The sequence below is a fragment of the Kogia breviceps genome, chromosome 10 (genome assembly GCF_026419965.1).
Source record: "Kogia breviceps isolate mKogBre1 chromosome 10, mKogBre1 haplotype 1, whole genome shotgun sequence".
In the NCBI taxonomy this organism is placed as follows: Eukaryota; Metazoa; Chordata; class Mammalia; order Artiodactyla; family Physeteridae; genus Kogia; species Kogia breviceps.
In genome coordinates this window covers 84,535,955-84,554,130 of record NC_081319.1, presented here as the reverse complement: position 1 = coordinate 84,554,130, position 18,176 = coordinate 84,535,955, and the positions used below count along the sequence as shown (strand labels likewise).

General features: G+C 53.9%; 3 protein-coding genes across 39 annotated transcripts; 1 reads left to right on the top strand and 2 right to left on the bottom strand.

Moving 5' to 3' along the window:
* Window positions 1–100: 100 nt before the first annotated feature.
* On the bottom strand, window positions 101–11,152 carry BAG6 (BAG cochaperone 6). 35 transcript variants are annotated; one of them, XM_059075890.2, is made up of 26 exons: window positions 10,862–11,117; window positions 10,098–10,218; window positions 8,948–9,065; window positions 8,638–8,834; window positions 8,347–8,400; window positions 8,112–8,186; window positions 7,258–7,496; window positions 6,617–6,746; window positions 5,930–6,127; window positions 5,460–5,712; window positions 5,030–5,107; window positions 4,813–4,920; window positions 4,578–4,690; window positions 4,383–4,470; window positions 3,897–4,180; window positions 3,197–3,494; window positions 2,869–3,038; window positions 2,617–2,670; window positions 2,403–2,505; window positions 2,187–2,311; window positions 1,861–2,007; window positions 1,716–1,775; window positions 1,462–1,605; window positions 1,252–1,359; window positions 578–724; window positions 101–285 (listed from the first exon to the last, which is right to left on the bottom strand). In XM_059075890.2, exons 2-26 carry the CDS (start codon window positions 10,203–10,205, stop codon window positions 190–192), a joined length of 3,495 nt encoding a protein of 1,164 aa, XP_058931873.1. In that variant the 5' UTR covers window positions 10,206–10,218; window positions 10,862–11,117; the 3' UTR covers window positions 101–189. The 35 variants fall into 35 exon arrangements, with proteins under 35 accessions (XP_058931873.1, XP_066862558.1, XP_058931872.1 ...); XM_067006457.1 differs by having other exon boundaries at window positions 10,885–11,111; XM_059075889.2 differs by lacking the exon at window positions 10,862–11,117 and adding an exon at window positions 10,698–10,850.
* Window positions 10,820–15,403, top strand: APOM (apolipoprotein M). 3 transcript variants are annotated; one of them, XM_067006487.1, is made up of 7 exons: window positions 10,820–11,010; window positions 12,015–12,054; window positions 13,868–14,022; window positions 14,312–14,385; window positions 14,478–14,576; window positions 14,754–14,852; window positions 15,258–15,403. In XM_067006487.1, exons 3-7 carry the CDS (start codon window positions 13,970–13,972, stop codon window positions 15,281–15,283), a joined length of 351 nt encoding a protein of 116 aa, XP_066862588.1. In that variant the 5' UTR covers window positions 10,820–11,010; window positions 12,015–12,054; window positions 13,868–13,969; the 3' UTR covers window positions 15,284–15,403. The 3 variants fall into 3 exon arrangements, with proteins under 3 accessions (XP_066862588.1, XP_066862586.1, XP_066862585.1); XM_067006485.1 differs by lacking the exon at window positions 12,015–12,054 and having other exon boundaries at window positions 10,918–11,010; XM_067006484.1 differs by lacking the exons at window positions 10,820–11,010; window positions 12,015–12,054 and adding an exon at window positions 13,369–13,482.
* Window positions 15,404–16,155: 752 nt separating this feature from the next.
* C10H6orf47 (chromosome 10 C6orf47 homolog) lies at window positions 16,156–17,251 on the bottom strand. Its single transcript, XM_059075903.2, has one exon. It carries the CDS (start codon window positions 17,149–17,151, stop codon window positions 16,258–16,260), a length of 894 nt encoding a protein of 297 aa, XP_058931886.1. The 5' UTR covers window positions 17,152–17,251; the 3' UTR covers window positions 16,156–16,257.
* Between the last annotated feature and the right edge of the window lie 925 nt (window positions 17,252–18,176).

Sequence of the window (18,176 nt, the reverse complement as noted above, 5' to 3'; positions counted from 1 at the left end):
TATAGGTGGGTTCCTGGGAATGAATTTATAAAACCAACTTCATAGACAATTAAGGGGCTTAGACTACTTAACGAAGACAATTTAGAGACCAAAGCAAACAGCCAGGAAAATCTGACTTTATTTCTTAAATACTGTGAAGGAAGAGGGGAGAAATGGTCCCCTGATGATGGAGGGCCATGGAGCAAAGAGCTAGGGATCGTCAGCAAAGGCCCTGTGAGCATTAGGGAAGCGCTGGGGGCTGTAGTTAGGGTCTTCCTGCAGTCGCTTTTGTATATCAGCCCGGAGCTAGAGAGAGAGCAAAGCAGGTTGGGGTGGTACTGGCCCAGCCCCTAGGATCCCAGCAAGCACACAGAAGTCATCCCTCAGGAGCTAACATTTCCCCACCAGCCATGTACTGTCCAGTAGCCCAATATGGCATCACTGAGCCTTCCCAGATGCCCCTAGGGGAAAACAACATTTTAAAACCAAGTGGTAGCCCCAGACTGACCAGTTCATCTCTGAAGGGATCCAGGGAAGAGGGACCCTAGCCCAATCCCTCCCACTAGACCATCCCTATGCTGCTTCAAGGTGGGGGCACCTGCTGCCTGTAGCTCTCCTGAACCTCTGGTGCCTCCAGGTCCCGGCTCAGGCTCTCGGGGCTCGTCAGGGGCCGAGCTCCGGCTGCCTTAGCTGCCCGGCTCACGGCCTCTGAGAGAAGCAGCTGGGGGCCCTCACCCTGCATCGTCTGGGGGATGGGGTTGAAAGGGAAAAGAGGATCAACATCAGATCCAATGCCACCAACCAGCTCACCCTTTCCATGAGTCAACCACTGAGTCTCCATGCTAGCAGAGAGAAGGGAAACAGTCCATGTGTAATTTTGACAGCAGAAATGCCTTCCTAATTTTGTTTGGCTCTGGCCAAAAACATCATTGAATGTGCTGGACTTGATCTTCAAAACAAGAGGGGCAGGATGGGTCAAGCCACCCAGTATTCACAGCTAGCTAGTCCACAAGAGGAAGCCCACCTTAAGGAAGATGGGCCCTGGTCACATGGGGATTGGGCAACAGAGGGATGACAAGGACTGCTGACAAACAGGCTAATGTAAAGGTGTGGGGCAACAACCGTGAGCAAGTCTGAGCCAGAAAGGTTTCCTCGTCAATTAAATCAGGGGACTAAACTAGGAAGAATGCTTTCCAGCTCTAATTAGTTTGACTCTAAGCACAACAGGGGAATTTGGATAAAGAGGGATCCTCAGGGAAGAGGCAAACCAACCTTGCGTCTCTTGGCAGGCATACCACTGAGGTAGGCATCGCTCAAGGGGGGCTGCGGTTTCACCTTCCGCTGGCTGTGAATGTCCTGCTGGATAATAGGGACCCATTCCTGGGGACGAAAAGATAAGAAAATAGTTATTCAAAAAAAAAAAAAAGTTATTCCCACAACTTTCAGCTGCCTTAGCCCACTGGACCACCTCCTAACACTCACTGGGGGGACTGCAGCTGCCCAAGGTTCTGTCTCGGCTGAAGCTCCATCCTGCTCGTCTCGGGAGCCTCCCTCAGGAGCAGGAGGCGGACCTCGGGACATGGCCTCTTCTGCTGTTGTCCCAGGGGCTGGGGAAGCATTCTCCCGCTGGCAGTCAGACAGTGGGAAGACTCAGGCTTCAGAATTCTCAGCCTCCAGCCCTTCCGGCCCCAGCCCTCCACTCCACATTATCTGGCTCCTCAACCTCTCCCTGGTACCTGAGGCTCAGGGAGAGTTCTCTCTGATCCCTGAACTTCCATTGGCTCCTCAGGAAGCGTCTGTGCAAAAAGGACAGAAAAGGCCCTCTCAGATCTCTGCAGTTCCCTCGAGTCCCCTGACCCCATAGCCCATCAGGTCCCTTACCTGGGGGGGATCACCAACCCTGCGAACATATCTGAGAATGGCATCAGGGCCCACAGGCATGTGCTCCAGTACCACCTGAAGCCTCAGTCCCATCATAGTGGTGAGCCAGCTCACCAAGGACGGATTCACTCCACGAGACATGCGACGCTGGGGGGCAGAAAGCAGACTTGGAACACAAAACCCTCAAACAGCTTTTGAAAGGTACCAAACAGTAAAGGATGGCAGTTTGGAGAAAAAGAAAAAAGAAAAGAAAGCTGCAGGATACCAAAGAAAACAGAAACCTGAGGAAACAAAAGGCTGGGAATCTGGGACTGGGTGATGCTTACAATTCGGCCATTGATGACAGCAGCAAGCTCCATCTGCTGTCCCCCCAAGCAGTGCAGGTTCAGGGCCAGGCATTCAAACAGGCCCTGGTTACACAGCTCCAGCAAACGGGCCCCAAATCCACTGTCTGTGGGTGAGAAATAAGGACGGAACGCTGGTACCCAGCAGCCCTGCACATCCAACATGCCCCATTCACCCAGGCCCAGCGAGCCCCTGACCTGTGCAGTGCATCACATGAGCAGCAATGCTATTAAATTGCTCTTGGAGAAATTCCAGGTTTGTCCGGATGATGTCCACACCTGGCTGAACTTGCACCAAAGACTGAGAAACAAGACACACAAAGACCCCCAAATAAGAAGCCCTGAGAGACTGGGAGCCATGGGCTATCCTGACCAGAGCCAGGAGAGGAGGGGATGGGGAAGGGTTACTCACAAAACTCTCCCGCACGTATTCTTCTAGCCCCGTGATCAATGTGTGGGTTGCCGTCTGGGGGGCGGTGTGGGGGGAAGAGAACAGCACAAGTTTAGAACCAAGTCCCACACCCCTCAAGACATTTCCCCCTCCTCCCCCACCAAGCCCAGGGCTTAAGCTGAAGCAGTCACAGCTTTAGGCAACGGACAAAGTTAGGAGTAAGGAACTAAAGGTGAGACGGAGAAGAGCTCTGGGCCCAAGGTCTTCATTTACCCGGATGTTACCAGGTGTGGGCTCCTGGCCACCCAGATAGTGCTGGTGGAAAAAAGATCGCAGCTGGGGCTGGAGCCGCTGCAGTGGCTGGAAATGCCCGTGGAGAAGCATCACCACATCCACCATGGAGAAGTTCTGGCACAGAAGAGAGAGCAGTGCCCCAAAGAATCCTAGGGACAGGGGCAGAAGTGTGCAGTGGCCTTTACCACCTGGCCTGCCCACCAGCCCATCAGCCTCACCCCACCTTGGCAATACCCCTAACAAAGGCCATCTACTGTCCTCTGGTTGCCCCTCCCTAGAGAAGGCCAAGGTATCCCCATTTGCTCACCGAGAGCCCCATCAGCCCCAGGCTCAAAAATGTTGCTGGATCCACTGAGGCGTTGTATGAAAGCAGCGATACTTTCACTGCTGCCAGCCCGAGCCCCCAGGGAGCCCAGCAGGGAACTCAGCACACCCTGCACCACCGAAGTGAAAAACTCCAGCGGCAGGCTCTCAGGACCCAGGCCTCCAGGACTCCCTGCACCACCAGAGGGGGACCCTGGTGGAGGCGCCGTCTGCTGTTCCGGGGCCGGAGGCGGGGGTGGGGGCGGAGGTGGCGGAGGTGGCGGAGCAGCTGTTTGTGTCGCCTGCCCCACAGAGAAGGAATGAAGAACAGAAGACAAAGTGAGAATGGGGACAAGGACATAAAAGGGCATCAGGAAGGCACAAATCAACAGGGGTCTGGAAGACATGGAGCTCTATTCCAGTCTTTGCACCTTAAAGCAGAATACACACTGTAGCTTCTCCAGAGTAGAGTCAGATTGAACAGCTACCTCTCTCCCTCTGATTGGCTTAGATCAGAAAGCAGTGACCCAAATTACTATGCTTCTCTCTCCAAGCCCTGTTTTCCTCATCTCCAAAATGGAGGGTTCGGAGTCAATAAATTCCCAAGTTTCCTTCCAAGTGGCAATATAATGGCAACAAGACTCCAGTGCCTGGCTGGGCCCAGGAATAGGAAGGGTGAAGCGAGAAGCAAGCCAGCCACTCACCTGCAAGAAGTCAGTCATGCCCTGGAGAAAGGCAGGGACACCAGGCATCGCCACAGTAATGGTGGGAGAAGCCATGCCAGGCCCTCCAGCCCCTGGCCCTGCAGGCCCCAGCAGGTTCCCCAGGAGCTGAGAGAATTGAAGATCAGAGGCAGAGGGTTGAGGAGGTGGAGGCTGGGCGGGCCCCCCAGGGGCAGGGCCAGCCGTGGTAGCCGTGTTGGTGGTGCCGGCACTGGCTGACGCAGTGGCAGGGACTGGAGGTGGAGCCATTCCTGGGGTCCCCTGAGCTATAGAGGCCAAAAGAGGAAAGTTGAAATCTCAAGAAAATCAAGACCCCACTGCATCTCCATTCTGGTCTTCCCAGTAGGAAAACAACAAAGGAATATGGAGAGAACTGGGAAGTGCCAGTGAGGAGACCGGGAAGGGAGCATCAGCCTTCAGAGCCAGGGAAACCTCTTCAGTTTGAAGTGGGGAAGAACAAGTACTCACCCACAAGGACAGGCTGCATGAGAAGCTGCCCCACGAGGCCGCTCACCATCTGGGCTAAAGAGGCGTTGGTACCCAGACCAGCACCCGGCTGAAGGGAGAGGAGAAGGGCAGGCTTTCAGTCTTGGCCTCTCCATGCCCCACCATAGGATTTTCTCCCCACACTCTTCCCCAGTGGAACTCCCCACCCCTACTCACCAGAGCCCCCGAGACTGGGGGCCCCCCAGGATGGGAAGGCCGAGCCTGTGGAGGGGTGGGCCGGGCAATCACCACCCGGGTGGGAGCTGTCGGGAAGCCTGGCACCTGCTGTCCTATGGGTGGCAGAGGGGAGAGACCAAAGAGGGCTGAGGGCCGGGCCCTGGCCTGCCAGTGGAGGATGTCCACCACCGTGGACCAGGCCCCACCTCCCAGGCTTCCCCTTCCAGGTTATTACCTGTGGCCGCGGAGGCAACAGCTGCCACCATGGCCTGATGTGTGATCTGGTGGGCGACGGCGTGCATGAACTCAGGGGGCAGGGAGGGCAGCTGGATGTGGGTGGAGCCTGGGGGGTGGGTCTGATGTAACCTTGAACCTGGACCCCCTTCAACCCACCCACTTGGCCCTACCCCTTCTCTACCCAGAGCTCAGCCTGCTGATGCCCTCACTCTTACCCAGGGTCTGGCCATGACCAGGGGGTCCTAGGGGGCCAGTGGGAGCACTCGGAACTCCACCAGGCTGTGTGCCAGAATCTGGGCAAGGAGACAGAGAGAGTGGCCCTGAGACAGGCGGGGCCAAGGCCTAACTGTATCCTCCTGAGATCGGCGCGCTTCAGGCTTCCACTCCCCCGACCACAAAGCCTGCCTTTCATTCCATCTAGCCAAGGAGACACTCCCTTCACCATGCAAACAACTCTCCAAGGACAAGTAGTTCTTCCTGCACCTCCCCCCCACCCCACCAACCAGAAGAGCTTCTGCTTGGTCCCCCTGCCACCGCCATCAGCCCTGGCCTCTCCTTCCCCACCCTGGTGCCCTCACACCTCAGCACCAACCCCACCTCCCACATCACGCTGCTCTTCTCTGCCAGCGACTGTTCCTAACTCACCTTGAATGTTCATGTGCATCATGACCACGGGTTCCACGCTCTGGTGGGAAATCCGGATGACCCTCGGGTGGCTGGCGGTCGGTGGGGGAGCCGGTCCTGGCGGGGGAGCCCCCTCAGTTGAAGACTCGACGGTGGTAGAAGACGGGGCCAGGGACGAGGCCTGTCCCGGACCAGAGGGAGGTGCCTCCGCACTGGGAGTCGGAGGGGGCCGGGTCCCATTCCCCGTCATGGTCACAGTGGTCCCCACGTTAATCTGGACAATAGAGATGTATTGGGCAGAAATGAGAAAAACACCAGAGCCTAACCCAGAGTACCCCATGCCACACTGTACTTCTCAAGGATCCTTCATCCTACGTCACCACGTTTCCAAAGTATGCTCCCCTTCTAACCTCTTTTGAGCCCAATAGCTATGCTGGATCATTCCACTGACAGCCCTCCATTCTCCCTCAGGCCAGGCTCCCCTGACCCACCTGGATGGGGATGGCTGCCTGCTGGAGCACCATGGGGGTGGTGTAGTGAGACATGGGCCGGACCACATGCAGGTGACGTGGCGGCGCACATGCCAGATTGCAACGCAGGTCAGACAACGCCACAAAGGTGTTGCCCAGCAGCCGCAGGCTCTCCCCCACCAAGTTGATCAAGCGCTGGTCCTCTTCACGGCCCTCTTGCTATACTCCCCGGGGCCAAACACAGAAAGGCAGAAAACATTAAGCTAGAATCCACCTCGCTAACAAAAACAGCACTTTCTTGAAATTATCACGTTCTCACGTCCTCTACGTCTTCAAGTACGTGCTTAGAAGCTTCTGTGTACACCACATCTTTGCAAATAAATTCTATTGTATACACGTTAACAGTTTCCTAATAAAATAAGCCCCACAATGAATCAGTTACCACATGCTAATCTCCCTTACTTTACAAACTTCCTAAATAACTCACTGAAGGGATCAAGAGGGTGCGAGGACAGTGACAGTAGCCATCATAAAGATGTCAGGGAGAAAAAGATCCTCCTTCTCTGTCACAGAGGAAAAGATCACCTCTTTCCAAACCTAAAGGGCAGCTGTTCTGTCAAAGGCAGTGTCTTCTGTGGGGGGAAGGGGTGATCTGCATTTCTCCCTGCCCCACTGGGGAGTACTGGGCGAGGGGGTGGGCGGGCTCACATTGTTATTGTAGTCTGTAGTGGCGGCGGCGCCCAGAACCTCATAGTAGCGCTGCAGGAAGGGCTGGAGGCGGCTCTCAAGCCGCTGTAGCTCCTGAAGCACCTCGACATACTCCGCAGGGGAAGGATGGCTGTGGGCAACCCCAAGGGGCAGTGAGCCAAGGCTTCCCTCAGATTCCCAACCTCACCATATCTGCCCTACCTCTTCCTGGCCTCCCAGACCCCTGGCCCAATCCCTTCCTGAACTAGCAGAGCTTCTGTTCTTTAACCTCACCCAAGGGACGATGGGAAGAGGAAAATAAACTGCTTCCACCCTCCCCATCATACAATCCTGTACCTACAATGGCAAAACACTAACCCTAAAAAACAGATGGGGCCTGTGTGAACTAAGGAGAGAATCTTGATCAGGCTCAGGAAGCACCACTTGAATTTCTTTGCCCCAGGGAGAGCAGTGCTTCTGACTCAGCGGCCAGTCCTAACCCCATTTACCTACACTGAAGCCCCTCCCTGCCCCTCAACACTAACTCTACAAGTATAACCCCTAAGCAATCCTTCCTCTCCCATCAGACCTTTCCTGGTCCTCATACTTCACTTAGAATCCCCAACCCACCCCTACCCCAAATGGTTCCCTCCATCTCTCACTTGGGTGCATTTGTGTCTGGGGCAGGTGTTGGGCCTGCTGGGGCTGGGCCGGAAGGGGAGAGCTCCGGGCTCTGGGCAGGGGCACGCTCCTCCACCTCTTCTGCCTCCATGGGCTCCCGAGGAGGCACTTCACTTTCGACCGGTTCTGATGTTGGAGAGCTCAACGCTACTGGCTCTGGGGCCACAGCTGGCGTCTGTGGGGGCGGCTGACTCTGCTGGGCTTGGGGTCCCCCTCGGCACTGAAGGTGGGGGAAGAGTCAGGACACCAAAGGCAAGATAAGACAGCAGCAAAAAATTACTCAGGTCAAAGCAGACTGAGTGGAGAATGCGCTAACCCGGCTCCCTGAAGGCAGGGATCTGCATCTATACCTGACTCCCTAGCAACTCCCTAAGACTTACACAAGTTAGATGCATGACGAATACCTATGATACTTGCAAACAAATTACTAACAAAAAGTATAGCCTGTGGTTTCCTAACCTCCAAGAGAAAAGAAGGAAAGGCCACTGGTTGCAAACGCAAACTAATAAAATTAGGCCATCCCAGTATCAAATATGATACGCGAGGAATAGAAAAGCATAGAATCCGTATTTAATTGCAAAAACATGCCATGAGAATCATCTGACAAGTCTGCAACAAACTGCCCAGATAGCTGGTACTTAGAGGATCGGAAGGGATGAAACAGCCTCACAAAGATACTTTTTCTGCCCGAAAGAATGAAGGCTGCAAAGAGACTAGATTACGAGGGGAGAATCCAGTGGATGTGGCCAGTCCTGCCCCCACCCCTAGGCTGAGAGAAAAGCGGTAGGGAGAATAGGGTGAGACAGACAGACCCTAGCCAGCCCTGTCCACTCACCTCCATCCGGGATAGTAAGGTCTGTATATCCCTGATCATGTGCTGAGCCATCACCAGCCGTACTCGGGGCTCACTCTACAACAGGAGAGAGAAGATCAGGACAGGTCTGAGATAAGCCACAAGCTCCACCACCTATTAAACCAGGTCCCAGCCATCTCCTCAGCCAGATCCACCCCCACTTTATGGCCTCCTTCTCCCAGATCCCCTTCCCTGACCCTCCCAGGCCCCGTGATACCTGAATTGGGGCCTGTTCCATGTTGATGTGAACATCCACAGCAGAGCCGTCACTCTGGGGAAAGGGTAAGGGAAGTTGCTCTGGGAGAAGTCAAATACTAAGGCCCCCCGCACTTCCAACTGATTCTCTGGAGCCCCACCCCCTATCTCCTCAAAGACTGAGGCCATCATCAGACCACAGGGCCCTCCAAACCCAATCTAAAGACTGAGACACCTGTCTTATAAGCTCTTGACTGCTACCACAACCAAAACTACCCCCAGAAAAATCCTCCCATGTGAAACACAAGCTTACAGGAAGATTGAAGGTTCCAACCATGACATAGCTGTTGGCATTCCGGTCATGAACAGAGGCCCCAGGCCCCCGAGTACCAGGCAGGGGTCCCCCACCATGCGTGGCTGAGGCAGACCCTGTTCCAGAAGATGCTCCAGAAGGGAGCTGAGTCTGAGGAGGAGCCCGTTCCACAAGGTGGATAACCTTTCCGCCAACATCTGCAAAAAAAAGATACACACTGAAACACTGTATGATCAGGTAAACCCATGGCCTCAGCTCACCCCTCTGAACAGCAGCAGCAAGCTCTGAACTGCCTCCCCCACCCCCTTACTGTATTCCTGGAGCTTCTTATCATCCTGCAGAACTCGGCCCTGGTAGATAAGCCGTTGTTTCTCAGAGGGGATGCTGACAGAGGCAGCAATGTGCTCCTTAAACTCCTTTACATTCATCTGTAAGGAAGAAAAGACATAAATAGGGATTAGGAAATGGAAGAAAAAGGAATGACAGCAGAGGGACAACCAACTTGTGAGGGGTAAAAACCATCCCATCATAAAATCACTACCTGCCTGTCTTAATTGTGAGATAAGTATTGTGCAAAGCCCTGAACTAAGGCAACACCTGTCAAGATACATACAATAAACATAAGGAACTTCAGATTATAGGCCTAGGACAAAACTACAGAGCTGAAAAACAGAAAAGTCAACTGACATTCTCTTCTCTCCTTCTCCGCCTGGCTCCCAAAGGAATGTGTGTGTCTAAAGATACCGGTGACCCCTCCCCAAACACAGAACGATACCAACACTGTAATCTCAAAGATAAAAGCAGTCACAAAGAAGATGGAGTAGAAAATCAGATTAAGAAAGGCAGATTCAAGCAAGAAGAAAAAGAGGCAAACCAGAAAAACATTTTTGCTAACTAGACAACTGACTCTTGGGGAGTACCAAGCTGTTTACTATGTACACCTAATCATACAAGCCTATATGGTTCCCTTAAATACATGTAACACCATGTTTTAAAACTATAAATCAACAACCTCACAATCTTGTCTATTAGAGCTCTACCTGCATTATGAGCATTACAGGATCTGATTTCTAGCGTTTAAATACACAGTACAGACCTCACCAATTTTTGTTTTTAAGACACATTTGTATTTTAGGTCTGTGCGTTCTCTCTCCTTTCCCAAAGGCAGAAGCCATGTCTCTCCCTTTGGGCTGGGGTTCATCTATGATGTTGGAATACAGACTTCTCCTTTCTTCTTTCCCTCTGCACTGAGTTTTATCCAGGTGGAGGAAGGCAAAAGAAAATCTGCCTTCCCCAACAAAAACCAAAGAGGAAACATCAGAAAATGTTCTGGCTACAATATAAACACAGGAATCAATGAAAGAAAATTTGAAAACCAGAAAATTAGGCTCTTCTCTCAGAATAAGGAACCTATAAGAGGAAGAGTTAATGGGTGTCTCCGAGAAGTACTGGGGTCTCACCTGGGCCCCCACAATAAAGGTCCGTGTCTGAGAGTCCAGGGTCTTCACCAGCACCTCCAGGCTGTCAGGTTCCTCCATAGTGGTACTGGTACTATCATTGGGCTCCATGGCCGACAGCTCGCTAAGGAAGATTGTTATGAGGGAGATCCGCTGTCGCCCAGAGCAGATTTTTATATACCTGGAAGCCTCCCCGGCCCGAGACTCCGCCCCAATACCTAAAGAGTTTCTCTCACACAGGCACACACACTCACACCCTCCCCCATTCCCCTTCAGATTCCTGAGCACTGAGAAACACAAAGGGCAAGAGATCGGCGGCACAGGGAGCTGGAGGACGGCAGGTGGGAGGGGCTCCACGATGCCAATCACAATAAGGGAGGGCCAGTCGGGCTAGAAAGCAGGGAAGGAAGGAAACACAAGACCAGTGTCATCACTGGTCGCGATAAGACAAGGGCCCGAGAAGTCGGCAAACCCTGGGACAACGAGAGACCGAGGGTCGCGCCAGACTCTGCGGAGAAAGTGGTTTCGCGCACGCGCACCACGCCACGCCACGCCCATCGAACCCGCCTAAGTCACGACAGACCCGAAATGACGGACACTCACGGTGGGCCAGATCTGCTAGCTGACTGCCTCCCTCTTCCACCTACCCTCGGTGCTCTAGCAGAGCGACGCAACCAACACAGACCAAACACACCCACACCCACACCCACACCCCCACACCCACACCCCACAACCCCGCAGCTCCGCCCCCGACTTCCCCACGGTACCGTCACTTCCGGCCTCCCCCAACCTGCCTCCGACGGCCACTTCCGTTTCCGATAGTCTTTGGGGATCGCGAGGCGGTACTTCCGGCTCCCCCCAGGTCCCCAAGCTTTACTTTTGTGGGGCACGACGAGGAAGTCCGCGGCCCCAAACAGTGAGTTCCTGGGGGCTAAACGGGCCGGGGCCTGCCTAGATGGTAGGGAGCCGAGCACCCCGAAGAGCCGCCGCCGCCGCCCGGGGGACCGTACTGCGCTTGCGTGCGTCGCAGTACGCATGCGTACACACTTCGGCATCGCCCCACCCCCGCCGGCGCTGTCCATTTCTTACGTGCGCGCGCTTAAGCAGTAGGGGGTTGTGGTGGCCGCTATAAATGCCTGAAAAAAAATTATCAGGTGAGACTCTTCGACTGTCTCGAGAGCGGCTTTGAACAGTTATACGGATCTTGGAGTTTGGAGACTGGGGATTGTGCCTCGCTAATCTATGTTAAAATGTTGGCCGGCAGAGAATTTGAGGCGGCACTGTCCTGGCCACCTAGAATTCTGTCTTCCTCTTACCATCGTCCTCGTTGCGCCACTCCTTCAGCGCCTCCGGAAGTCACCCTTTCCATAGGCGGTTGGAGGTGGCTCTCGAGCTAATATGCGTGCGGTGGCGTCGTTGGGTTTGACCTCGGTTTTGCCCGGTGGGCGTTTTGTGGCGCCATGTTCTTCCCTGGCGGTGTGCGGCCGAGGGGACACGCCATGTTTTGGAGGAGCTAAGGATTTACTATGTTTCAGGACTTTTGTCCAAAAAAGGACGTCTCCGAGTTTGGAAATTGGGAGCAAATGGAGTTACACTAGACCGAAACACAAGACTCTGACCCTGCGGAATTGAAAGGGCCGCCTAAGGGCTTCTGCGGGCCGGAGGTCCGGGGGATTACCGTCCCTCTGTTCTCTTCTCCCCCAGCCCCTCGGGCAGGGGCCTAGGCCCCGCGGTGCTGCCACTCCAGCCAGACCCGTTGCTGCCAGTGTGCCCGCTTCTGGTGCCCATCCTTTCTGGGATTCGTAGTTTATACCTAAGTCCCAGTACTGTTTCAGTTAAGAGTTCTAGTAAGCACCTGTACATGAGCTAGTTTGTGCCAGCCAGTTTGCTGAGGGTTTCACGTACTGTCGTATTTAAAAGGCTTTCAACATCTGAGATAACTATTACATCCATTTTACAGGTGAGTACACCTAGGCGAATGTAAGTGGCAGAACTGACAAATTCAGGCCTACCAGATTCCCTTGGGTCAATCATTTACACTTTACTGCCCCAATAACTTGTATTTTAATTTTTTTAATAAAAAATGTCAAACATTACCCCAAAACAGTAATAATGAACCCTCATATACACATCGTCCAAAGTTCTTTTAACTAAATCACAAGCCTATAGCAAGCTTCACCTCTCAGAACAAACCTTTATGGCAGTCTGTGGGTTATAAATAATCTATAAAAGAAGCCCCACACCTTCCATTACATTAACTGCTCCACCCACTTGGCACTCACTACCCAGTGACTGCCTCTTGACAATCTTTCCCTACCTCGTGTTACTTGAGAACTTAATACCCACCAGAGACTAATAAGTACTTTACAAACACTACTATTAATTATAGCGAATATTTACTTTGGGCTTATGTGCAGGCCTTTGCTATGGGCTTTATGTGCATTAGCTCTTTTAATCCTATGAGGTGGATGATTTGCTCATTTTACAGATGAAAAAACAGGCATAAAGATTAATAAAATTATCCAAGATCGATAAGTAGAGTTAAGGGTTTGGACCCACTCTGCCTGACACCACTGTCTGTTCTCTTTAACCACTAGATTATGTAGTCTCTTACTTATAAACACTGAGTGAATGAACTCATGTGTCAGCAAACTTTTCTGGGGGGTGTCCATATTGTTTCCCCAATTAACAACTTCAGAGAGAAAGCCTCCCATCCACATGCTCCAGCACCTGGTTCATACCTGTTCTAAAGCACTTACCAGGTTGTACTGCAATGATTTGTTTATACAGGTAGTTTTCCGTAGACTGACTTCTTCAAGGCCAGGGACTGTGTCTTATTCATTGTTATGTTCCCAGGGCTTAGCCAGTTCCTGACCAACAGCTGGAACTCAAAAACAGTTTGCTAAGTGAGCAAATGAAAGAATCAATCCGCTTCTCTTCAGTGCTGCACAGCACAGCAGATATCCCAGCTCAGATATGGGTTAAAAGACCACAGGCCTACCTGGAGGGCTCAGCTCTCTTAATTCCTGGGAGACCCTGCACATGCCAGGATGTATTGTGGAGTAGTTGCATTTAGAAGATGGGGAGGAAGTCCCAAACACTAAGTAATCCAGGCTTGGGTTGGAAAACAAGGTTGAAGTTACTCATTAGCAGGTGAAAGGGTCAAGGGTCGAGGCAAGGGGGCTGGAAGCAGAGTGGACTGAGCAGCCAGTGGGGGAGAGCAGTTAAGGCACCAGCCACTCCACACAGACCCCCAGCTCCCTCCTGCCTCAAGATGTTCCACCAAATTTGGGCAGCTCTACTCTACCTCTATGGCATTCTCCTTAACTCCATCTACCAGTGCCCTGAGCACAGTCAGCTGACAACTGAAGGAGTAGATGGGAAAGAGGTATGGACTGAGAATGTGGGAAGCTTTGCCGGGTTGGGGGTTGGGGGGGGCTTGAGAAGTGGCCTGTGATGACCAAAAAGCCACACTAGGAAAGGAAGTGAGGAAGAGGATGTGGGTGTTGTGATGATGAAAGCCAAGAAGTAAAAAAAATATTAGTACTGTGGCCATCAATGTGAAGACATGGTAGAATTGGGAGGTGGGGTTTGCTGAGGAGGGGCAAAGAGGAAAAGTCATTTAATGACTTCTTGTCATGGATCCAACCCTCAGTTGGAAAAAGGCAACCAACACCTTCACCCCTAAGCATTGTCATTCCTGACTGATGAAGAGGTTGGATGGATTCTGTAGTGAGACCCACCTTCTTCTGCTCCCTTTGTCGTCTCTCCAGTTCCCAGAGCCCCACCTGGGCCAGTGGTACTTTATCGCAGGGGCAGCTCCCACCAAGGAGGAATTGGCGACTTTTGACCCTGTGGACAACATTGTCTTCAACATGGCCGTGGGCTCTGCTCCCATGCAGCTCCAGCTTCGAGCTACCATCCGCATGTGAGTGGTGAGGAGGCAGAGGCACCAGTAGGTACAGTCTCTGCCTAAAGTGTGAGCACCCACCCACAAAGAGCTGGGCTCTTTGGCATATGCATTATTCTTGGTCCACTTGAGTTCAACAGCTCTATTAGTTTCCCTCCGGAGAGACAGGGACCTAACCATCCCATGGTAGCTTGAAACCCAAGGGGAGCCAGGCTTCAAGAGGGAATAAGATGGAATAAATAGAGGCTGGTACTGAGTGGTTGAGGTGTCACTCAGTCTTTCCTCCTTGTCACCACCACCTCTGCAGGAAAAATGGGCTCTGTGCGCCCCGGAAATGGACCTACCACCTGTCTGAGGGGAGCACAGATCTCAGAACCGAAGGTTGGTTCTCTCCAGCCCTCGCTCTCCTCAAGCCCCCGGGCTTGCTTGCTTCTGTACCTCTGTCCTCACACTTTCCCCACCCACCCTGACAGGCCGCCCTGACATGAAGACCAAGCTCTTCTCCAGCGCATGCCCAGGCGGAATCATGCTAAAAGAGACAGGCCAGGGTTACCAGCGCTTCCTCCTCTACAGTGAGTGAGGGTGCCAGGCAGGAAGCGCTGGGGGGAAGCAGGGGTGGGGGGCAAGAGAGCCCCTTTCTCTGGGCTCTGTGACATCATCCCAGGAAGGTCTGCGTGCTTCCATGAGGGCCTCACCAGGGGTGGTGCTGAGAAGCATAGGCTTTCACGGGCCTTGCCTTGCTCTTCCAGATCGCTCACCACACCCTCCCGAGAAGTGTGTGGAGGAATTCCAGTCCCTGACCTCCTGCCTCAACTTTAAGGCCTTCTTACTGACTCCCAGGAATCAAGGTGAGGGGGCAGAGTCCCACAGAAAATAACTAGGACTCACCAAGTCTTCTGTGAGTGCTGGATGAAAGGGACTCAAGTGATGTCACCAGAGGGCATGGCCAAAGGCCGACATCATCACATTGGCTGGGTTGACACTTCATTTGTGTCACAGACTGTGATGGCACCACAGGGAGCCAGGATGGGCTCTGGGATACTCAAGAGAGGCTTCTGAGTTTGCAGTGGATAAAAGGGGCACAGGGTCAGACAGGGGGCAGAGGTCCGTAGGGAAAAAAGGCCTCAGAGACCCCTTCTCTGACATGGGCGAATGAGGGAGTACATCCTTCCTCATCTCATTACCATCAACCTTGCCTGTCTCCCTGGGTCTCCTTCCTTTTCATCCTCTTTTTTTCTCCCTCCTCCCACCAGAGACCTGTGAGCTGTCCAGTAACTGACCCATGGCTTCATCTGTACCCCCCAGATGGATACAGTGGGAACTGAGTTTGTGGTGGGGGGAGAAGCTGGAGACTCTTAACTCCCTTTCAAGAATAATAAAGATGACTTTTCAATCCTCATCTCATTTGGGGGTTGTCTCCCAACATCGGTCCCACTCCCCCCATTTCAATACTCCCTCTGCACCTTCTACCACCTAAGCCTCCAGCTGGACGGCGTCAGGAAGGACACTGAGTGACAGTAACTCTCACTTTTAGTGGTGTATTTAGGATTTGGTGTGACACAGTTATTTATTGCTGAGTGAGCAAAGCCAACCCCCCAGTGGGGTCTGCAAACTCCACTGCTCCCCATGCTGCCTGTGAGCTGCCAGCCCCTCTGAGCTGGCCCTCCTGCCAGCACCATCCCCACTCCCTCTGGCTCCTAGGAACACCCAGATCCCCCTGCCGGCTCCCCATCACCTGTGGGAACCCCATCCAGACCCCCTAATCCACCCACCTAGCAGTGCCACTCTTCCCCAGATAGCACAGATCCCAGGATCCACAGGATCCCTTGAGTCTCTCATACACCCTCTTACCCCACCCAGAGGTCTGTCTGTCTTGCCTCTAGTCTCCTCCACCCCTGGAGTTTTGAAAGGTAGAGAAGACCCTTTAGTCTTTATTCTCCACCACCACACATTTTCTTTTCTTTTTGTTTTTGTTTTTAAAAAGCGGAGGTGGGAAAAAAAACTGGAAGTGGGAGAAATGTAAAAGCAAAAATTAACAGCTGGTGAATTCAAGGCCAATGTCCCCACTGTCCATAAACACAGACACCCTAAACAGCTCTCCTGTGTGTGAAGGGGTGCTCTGTGCCCTCATACGGGTTTCTGCCCCATCCCTGAGGTCCCTGTGCTTACAATGTGGATTGTGCCCCCACACTATCTTCACACTTGCTCCCAACCCACTGAGGGTGGGACCCTGGGCCACACCCCACCCTGTGGTCACAGCCTCTTTCCTGGGTCTCCCCTTTGCTCCTCACCCTCCCTCCCCAACTTCTCGCCCTCCAAGTCAGTGGCCTCCCCATCCCCACTGGGCTTCCGGAGGCTGACAGCCAGCACCAGGGCCTGTAGAAGACCAAAGAGGCAGGCAAAGTGCAGGGGGTGAGCGGTAAGTAGGCTCAGCACGGCATGGAGCCCATGCAGGGCAGCCAGGAAGGACAGTAGCCCATGCAGCCAGAGGCCCAGCGGTCCACGCAGGCCCAACGCGTCCAAGGCTGCCCGCAAGGGCCTTGAGCACAGCCCTAGCAGGGCTGAGGCCAGGAGCTCCAGCAGATGCAGGGTCAGGTTGGTGGAGATCTGCAGACACTCCTCTGGGTCCCCCAGGTACTGGTAGGGAGCCCCCGCTCCCCCACCTGTTTCCCCCCGCAGCCAGCCCAGCAGCTTCTGACGCTGGCCAGACTTCTCCGCTGGGGCTTCAGGCCCAAGGGGGCTCAGTCCCTCTGCAGGGGACACACCAGGCTTCCTGGTGCCACCTGAGTCCACAGGATCCCATTCTAATTTGGGAATGGTCTCTCCAGCCTCCAATCTCCTAGACTCTTGAGTGCTAGAGATAGTCTTGTCCCACTTCAGAGAATCCATTCTTTTGCACCCTAGTTGCTCAACTTGGGACTCCCTGCTTGGTTCTGGAGCAGCCCCAGAGCTCCTCTGTGCACCTGAGTCCTTGGTCTTGGGAGGCCCCAGATCTCCCATGGTTTCTGGGGCACTGTCCCAGTCACTCCCTGAATTCTCAGAGGAGCTGTCCATCCGTCTGGGTTCTGGGGCAGGCAGGTCAGGCCTCGTTGATTTCCAGCGGCCCCAGGGGCGAGGTAGCCAGCCACCAAGCTGTCGCAGGAACATGGTTGGGGTGTGTAATGAGCCCCCAAATTCTGGGGCTGCTTCCTGGCACTGCTTAGACTCTCAGGTTTGGGGGCTGAGGGTTTCCTCAGAAGCCACAGTCTGTTCAGGCTCAGCAGAACAGGTATCTGCTGGTGAGTCCTACTCTGAATTCAGAAGTGGCTCCCCACTTCCTTGGATGGTCATGCAGCCTCAAGTGTGTCAAGTGGCTTGTTTCCTTTACAGTTTTGAGGTAAAGGAAGGCCCATCCAAGTTCATTCACCACCACCACCACCCAGCACACAAGATTCCAAAAGTCTCAGGATCTGACAAAGCCTGGGTTACCCCCACAGTGTCCTGTTTTCCAGGTTTCTTTCCCAGCAGGCAGCACCCCAAGTTTCACTCACCAAGGCTACGCCCCAAGGTACCCCAGAAACTGGGGAGGAGATTCTCCATCCAAGAAGGAAGGAAGGTGGCCCTGGGTCCTAGGTGCTCCGGAGCGGAAGAGTTCTGAGCTGCTGCCCTAAGGCAGCTCAGGAAGAAGTCTCCTGTTAGGTGAGTTGAGAGAAGAGGTATCCGGCAAACTCCAGCCAGCAACGTTCGTCCCTTGATTCAGAGGGCTATGAACCCTATAAAGTGGCCCCACCGGCCCCTGAGCACGCAGCTGAGACTCAGTTTCCGCGAGGTCAGGCCGGAGATGTCCTAGGAGATCCCGGTTGCGAGGCAAAGCGCGGGCCTGCCTGGGGAGCCAGGCGTCCAGGCGCTGCAGCCCCTCCTGGGCCCAGCGTCCGGGCCGCGGCCTCGCGGATCCGCCCGGAGCCGCAGAGCCCGGAAGCAGCTGCACCGGGACTAGAGGGACAAGCGGAGGCGGAGCCCGCAGCTCGCGGGGCGGACCCTGCCGATCCACCACCGCCCCCTGCCCGCGCTGCTTGTGCGCGCCATCAGTGCGCACCCGGCCGTACCGCGGAGCGCAGTCTAGAGCACAGGGACCCAACGCTTGAAAGTAAACCCAGCTTTCCCTTTTCGTCGTCTAGAACCCCCGTGACGCC

Bases quoted from the DNA above. Each gene is read 5' to 3' on its own strand.
- BAG6 (XM_059075890.2), bottom strand. From the start codon at position 10,205: ATGGAGCCCAATGATAGTACCAGTACCACTATGGAGGAACCTGACAGC. The intron at 8,835-8,947 runs GTAAGGGGGTGG...TTTTTTTTGCAG, and splicing joins TAAGAAGCTCCAGGAATACA to ATGTTGGCGGAAAGGTTATC. The intron at 8,187-8,346 runs GTATCACGGGGC...CTCCTGTTGTAG, and splicing joins TGGAACAGGCCCCAATTCAG to AGTGAGCCCCGAGTACGGCT.
- APOM (XM_067006484.1), top strand. From the start codon at position 13,369: ATGTTCCACCAAATTTGGGCAGCTCTACTCTACCTCTATGGCATTCTC. The intron at 14,577-14,753 runs GTGAGTGAGGGT...TTGCTCTTCCAG, and splicing joins CCAGCGCTTCCTCCTCTACA to ATCGCTCACCACACCCTCCC. The intron at 14,853-15,257 runs GTGAGGGGGCAG...TCCTCCCACCAG, and splicing joins ACTGACTCCCAGGAATCAAG to AGACCTGTGAGCTGTCCAGT.
- C10H6orf47 (XM_059075903.2), bottom strand. From the start codon at position 17,151: ATGTTCCTGCGACAGCTTGGTGGCTGGCTACCTCGCCCCTGGGGCCGC.